At 44.1% G+C, this 6000-nt stretch overlaps 1 protein-coding gene across 9 annotated transcripts in view; it reads left to right on the top strand.

Annotated features, from left to right (window-relative positions):
• Positions 1-213: 213 nt before the first annotated feature.
• The window catches only part of PPP4R1 (protein phosphatase 4 regulatory subunit 1), a 68615-nt gene continuing 62828 nt past the window's right edge, over positions 214-6000 (top strand). For 4 of the 9 annotated variants that reach the window (XM_072852754.1, XM_072852753.1, XM_072852749.1 and 1 more), the window contains exons 1-2: positions 214-406; positions 694-738. Coding sequence is in view for 6 of the 9 variants with exons in the window: in XM_072852749.1 (XP_072708850.1) it covers positions 400-406; positions 694-738 (52 nt within the window). In the remaining 3 variants the exon portion in view is untranslated. Of the gene's footprint in view, positions 407-693; positions 739-837; positions 946-1218; positions 1360-6000 lie in introns of those variants that run through there. The other 5 variants (XM_072852752.1, XM_072852751.1, XM_072852750.1 and 2 more) reach the window with 2 other exon arrangements.

Raw genomic sequence — 6000 nt, 5'->3', positions numbered from 1 at the left:
GGGGGGAAGAGCGGCGAGGCCAGGTGAGCGGGCCGGGGCGTGCGGCCGTGCCCTGCCGACCGCCGGCCTCGCCGCCCGCGGGCAGGGCCGGGCGGCTCCGGGCGTGAGTCAGAGCGAGGGGCGGGGAGGCACGGCCGCCTGTGCGAGCGAGCGCGGCTCCGCCGGGCGGAGGCGGGGGCAGCGTGTCCGGCCCAGACCCCTCCTCCCGCCTTCCTCCGCCCGCCCGCTCTCTCCCTCCTCCCTCCCTGCGCGACTCTCTCGGGGACGCGGGGAGACGCCGCCGGGCCCGGGACCTGGACCGCGCGGGGCCTGCCCCCTCCCGCCGCCCGCACCGCCGCCCCCTTCGTCCCTCGGCCGCGGGTTAAATGTAGCCCGGCGCCCCGCGGGGGCTGCAGCAAGATGGCGGGTAGGTAGCGCCCCCCTCCCCCTTTCCGCACACGCCGCCTCCCCGGTGCGGCGCCAGCCCTCCTCTTCCCCCCTTCCTCTCCCCCGCCCCGGCTTCGGAAGCGCTTCCCGCCGCTGTCCGGCTCGGAGCGCGGGGGGCTGCGGGGTGGGGTCGGGTCGGGTCGGGGGGGCACCGGGGCGCAGCCTGCGGAACCCGCTGGCGGCGGTGGGCAGCCCCGCGGGCGGGCTGGGTCACGCGTGGCGGGGGCAGCGGGCCGGGCGCGTTGGCACATGGTGTGTCTCCCGCAGATCTGTCGCTGCTCCAGGAGGACCTGCAGGAGGAGATCGACGGATGTGAGTGGGGCCGGGCGGCGGCGTGGGGTGGCTTTCGGGCGAGGAAGTGGCTTCAGAGGGGAGCGCCCACGGTGCATTGTGGGAGGCAGGGGGGAGGAGGAGGCCATGCTCCGCGCTTCCCTGTGTACATGACACGCACCCGGGCGCGCGTGGGGCAGGCCGGGCTCCGCCGGGCTTTCCCGCGGGGGAGCGGCGGCGCGCAGCGGGGTGCGTTGGCCGGCGGGAAGCGCGCGCGGGGCGGGGGGGTGCGGGGGTTCCGTTAACGGCCGCCGAGGGCGGGCGGGAGGCCGCCCCGCCGGGAGGTGTGGCAGCCTGCGAGCAGCCGAGGGGAGTCGTCCCCTCATGGCCTGGGCACGGGGGGACGCCTCCGGGGAGCAGAAACCTGCCGGGCTGGAGACTGCAGCGTGTGGGTTGCTCGTTCCTTTTATATCTCTCTATTTTTTTTTTTTTTTTTGTCCTTCCCCCTCCTCCCCCCCTCAGGCCCCCTCTTCCTGACCCTGCTGGAGAGATGTGTGGAAAAGAGTTAATGTCAGGGTGCAAATTGCAGAATGTGGCTCTGGTGCAAAATTACTAACTCAGGGGTATGAAGCCTGGCTGGGCAGACTGTAAAATGTTACTCAGGTGAGAAGGCGTCTGTTGGTAATGTCAATACCGAGGGAGCTTCTTGGAAGCAGAGGAGGATAAATTTTGGGCGGAAAGTGAAAATGGAGGCGGAGGCAGCTGGTAAGGCAGGCGTCTGCCTCGCAGTCTGCCGTGGGCGTGCGGACCCTTGTCGCTGTCTGAAGGTATTTTGGCTGACGTGCAGTCTGCACAGCGATCCGCTCACCAGGACTAGATGGCAGGCGAAAGAGCTTTCATTTTATGTCTTTTACATTTTTAGGGGAGTGTTATTTTAACTTGGAATTTAACTGTAAATGTTTTGCATCTTGTTCAGTTTTGTGATCTGATGTTTAAAAGGACGTTTAAATCATGCATTGCCTTGCACAAAGAGGGAGCCTTTTTCTAAGGCTTTATTTTTTTTTTTCAATTCTGCTTGCTTGAAATTCAGATTGATAGCATAGCTGTTTGAAAACTTTGTGTGATTACAAGAGGACTTTCTCAGAAATGACACACTTTAAAAAAAAAAAAAAGTGTGGTCTTAAATTTCCACATAGATTATGATTTTTCTTGACAGGAGTTGAAGCAAGATATGAGTGTAGTCATTGGAGAGATTATTCTGAACCTGTGGGTTTCTGGTGACGGTTTGAAAGTTATGGTCTTGTCTTTAAAAACATAATGTATGCTTGGAGATATGACTCAATCCAGATGAGAGCATCCTGAAGGCAGGAGCCATAGAAATCTAAAAATTTGAAACCTCATTAAACGTTACTGAGGTTTTGATGGAAGTAGATAAAAGTGAATAGCTCAATACTTATGCATATTATTTTAAGGGAAAAACCAGGAATCTGTATGAATCAATGTGTGCTGTCTGGACATAGTTCAGTCACGTGATGTCTTTTATGGTTCTAAATTTTATGTGGTTTTGTTCTTGTGAGGTGGGTTTGAGCTAAAGAAAAATAACAGACCAGGGAAACTGTACATATCTAGTCAAAAGCACTGTTTCTTGTGCAGTGGTATTTCTTTGAAATAACCATGTTTTGTACCCACGTACAACAGGTCTTACACAATTTATGAAAGCGTTCCCAGTTGATGCTTTGTTTGGGATTACATTTCATGGTTGCACATATGAAACAGACAATGTTGAAAAAAGACAAAAAGCCGCAATTTTTGCCTGGCCGTGCCAAGCCTGAACTCCACCCTACAGTACCTCTCTATTGTAAATATTTCAAATGTTTACAGCTCTTTTGAGTGGTCGAGTTAGACACTGGTTTAGAGGTGTGTTCCTGAAGTAGTAATGCAGTTGTGAGAAAACTGGAAGTGCTGGCAGCTTTTATGCATGTGTAATTCTGCCAGCTGTGCTCTTGGTATTAAATGTGCTAAGCTATAATTAAGGCCAAACAAGGAAAAAGATGTGCAGGCATACCTGTAGTCCTAGTGGTGTAATTTAGGAGGAGAAATTAGGTAAATGTAAAATAATATGAATTATAAGAAAAGACTGAGATGGGATCAATTGTTTGGCTATTTTGAAAAGTGAACTGTGTAGTTTTCAATAAATCTTTGGGCTTTTAATTGATCTGGTATCAAGCAATAGCAAAACATCTATGAGTTATGCTGGAGAAACCAGGAGTGATTAAGACTAGATGCACGTGTACAGATCTGGATTGGACATCTGAAGCTCAGTCTCTGATTAGGGATATGGCCTGGGACATTTTACTAGATTAGGCGTTCCTTTGTAGCTCATTGGTGAGTCTAGGTTTGATTCTGAATCACAAAATTGTTTTTTTATAATGATAATTTACAGTGTGATTCACCATTGTCTAATACAATAAAAGTACAAAAGAAAATGAAAGAATCATTAAGGTGACTAATAGATACCTTTTATTGGTCATGTTCTAAAGCAGTAGGAGAAAATCCTGGAGTTGAGCAAACAACAATGCACCGTTGCTGCTAAAAGTAATGAACCAAGCATCTATATATCTTTTTAGATGCGCAGAGTTAAGAACAGCTGTTTTATAATAATTGTCTATAAGGTCTCTGGAATTAAGTATTTTACTGGAAAGTTGGAGTTTAATCAACAACTTGTACAACTGTACAGCTTGCCTCTCCTCATTTATTCTGCCACTTCATTTCATGGGATGCTAATTAACCTGAAATATAAACCAGTAAATTATTATATCTTTGGAGAACTGTTTTAATAGAAAGTTTACCTTTTCCCAAAGAGAACTTGATAAATATTTAGGTTAAATGAAACATTCCTAGATTTCAACAGAGAGTAGTAAATCTGCTTTTGGAGGAGTGGGAGACTTTCAGAATATAAGCTGTAGAAGACATCTATTTAAAAATTGCCTTTTATTTATTTGTTTAAGAGGTCAGAGATTAAACAGGAGCTTTCATAAGAAAGGCTTTTAGAGAGTGGTTGATAAACCAGCTGGATTGACTTTGAAATAATTTCAGCTTTGGTTTGCATTTCTATTTTGAAAGCTTCATATTATCTTCTGCTCTTGGTTGCTTGGTAACCACTGGAAAGCTCTGATTTTTATTTTATTTTTTTCCTCCAGGTGAATGCATACTTTACACGTGATGGTACATTACACAGATGATTGCTCTAAGTAGTTACATAGCTTGGCACTTGGTATTTCAGTACTTTAATTTTAGCTAGTATTTTGCTTCTGTAGAGGTAGCTCCTGATGTCAGAGGCTATGATAATAATTAAAGACATTCTGGTTCTCCCATATTCAGCCAGTGGCTTTTCCTTGTTTGGTAGTTTGAAGAAGAAAAAAAAAAATAATCAGTGAATGTGTCCTGGCTAAAGGTACAGAAGGTTATAAAAGAAATTTAATTCTTAAATGTAGTTTGTATTGTGAAAGGCAACTTTGTTATTGACTGTAACCCCCCAAATAAGTAACGCATCACTGCATTTCATCTGTATGAAGGTGAACGTAATAAGAATCCTTGTATGATATCCACTAAGGCAAAAAAAACCACCCACTAAGGCAAAAAAAAAGGCAGTAGGGTGAAAATTCAAAGTGGAAGCCTGCAGAAGACTCCCCATCCCATCTGGCTGCTATGAGGTGGCAAAATTAAGGTAGCCGTTCAGTATCAGCTGGACAGTACCCATAAAGCTACTTGGACTATTGGCTTCCTTGATCTTTTGTCTAAAATCTTGCACAGTATATGAAAAGAAGTCAGGGAAAATTTGGCTTTTTTTCAGATCTTTGTTTTGTGCATACAAAATCAAAATAATGTAACTGTATAAGCTAAGTATAGAACAGAAAAGAAAATAGGCAACAAAAATGGTTGAAAAGCAAACATGGGGGGTTGTAGAACTATATATTTCTGATGATAAATAAAATGTTCTTTATGACTCTTCCTGGATAGTTTGTGTTCCACACCCCCTTCCCCCCCTGGATGCTTCTGAAGATTGAACTGGTCAGTACAGATAGATGCAATCAAACATACCACAATGCTGCTTCTTTCAGTCTGTCCATTGATGTGTGCAGGATGTGTATTCTGCAAAATAGAGCCATCTGTAATTAGAATTCAGATTGTGAAAGAGGATAGCTTTATTTAACTTGGGATTTTAATAGTGATTTAAATCAGGAGAGAAAAGAAATTTTGATCTAATAACTGGTTTTAATACTGTTTGGCATTTGTGTTTTTTGAAAAAATATTTATTATTGGTAACTGGCAGCTGCATTTACATACGACTTTTGGACTTTTGATAGTTGCAAGTACTATATACATGCTTTGCTGGTTATGTAGCTTAACATTCAGATTCTGAAACTTTACCTTTTATCATGTTGAAAAATGGTGAGTGATAGTTACCTTTTTCTGTACACTTAGAGTTCAGATGTTTTAACTAAAAATGCAGAAAATGGTATTTTAATATCTAAGCATAGTTTAGACAGTTCTAGTTTAGAGCTGTTGAATGAGTTTATATAGATACATATATATTACACCTGTGTGTAAACTTGTTTGCCTTAGCATAAGAGTTTAACAGTAAGATAGATTTAAAATTTAACAGTAAGATAGTTTTTACAATTAGCCAATCTAGTGTTACTGGTTGGATTTTACTAGTGGATTAAACAGTTCTAAAGATTAAAAAAAATACAGTAGCTATAATCTAATATACCTCTGGTTTTAGTATTGAGTTCTTTTTCATTAACTGGAAAGGGAGGACAGGTCTTTCTAGCCTCTCCTCCCAGCAGGCTTCTCAACTGTGACTAAACCAGTTATTTAGCTGAGCTGAAGAAAATACTCTTTGTGCATCTGCAGGTGTCAAAAGGTGGTTTATCTTTGATGATATGTTCTTGTTCCAGGTGATCAGCAACTCATCTGGCATTAGCAGTGAGCTTGTGTTGGTTGAATGCTTTTAATTAAATTATTCTATTAGACTTTGTGTAGCACACAAGTCTCTTCCCAAATAGAAGCTAATTTCAATTTATTTTTTTTCTTTTAACTTTTTTCTTTTTTCATATGCTTAAAGTCAAAAGTGTGTGGGTTTGGGTTGTTGGTTTTGTTTTTTTTTTTTTAAATAAAATCGGTCTGTATTTCCCTGTGGTGTCAAATCACAATCACAGCTTGATGCTGTGCTGTAGTTCTTACTCCCTTGCAGTGAATTATGCTGGGATAACATGTATTCAGTACGTTAAAATTCACTTT

This window comes from Ciconia boyciana, chromosome 2 (assembly GCF_034638445.1).
Source record: "Ciconia boyciana chromosome 2, ASM3463844v1, whole genome shotgun sequence".
Classification (NCBI taxonomy): Eukaryota; Metazoa; Chordata; class Aves; order Ciconiiformes; family Ciconiidae; genus Ciconia; species Ciconia boyciana.
Note: the sequence above shows the minus strand (reverse complement) of the source record. Positions and strands in the feature narration are given on the sequence as shown.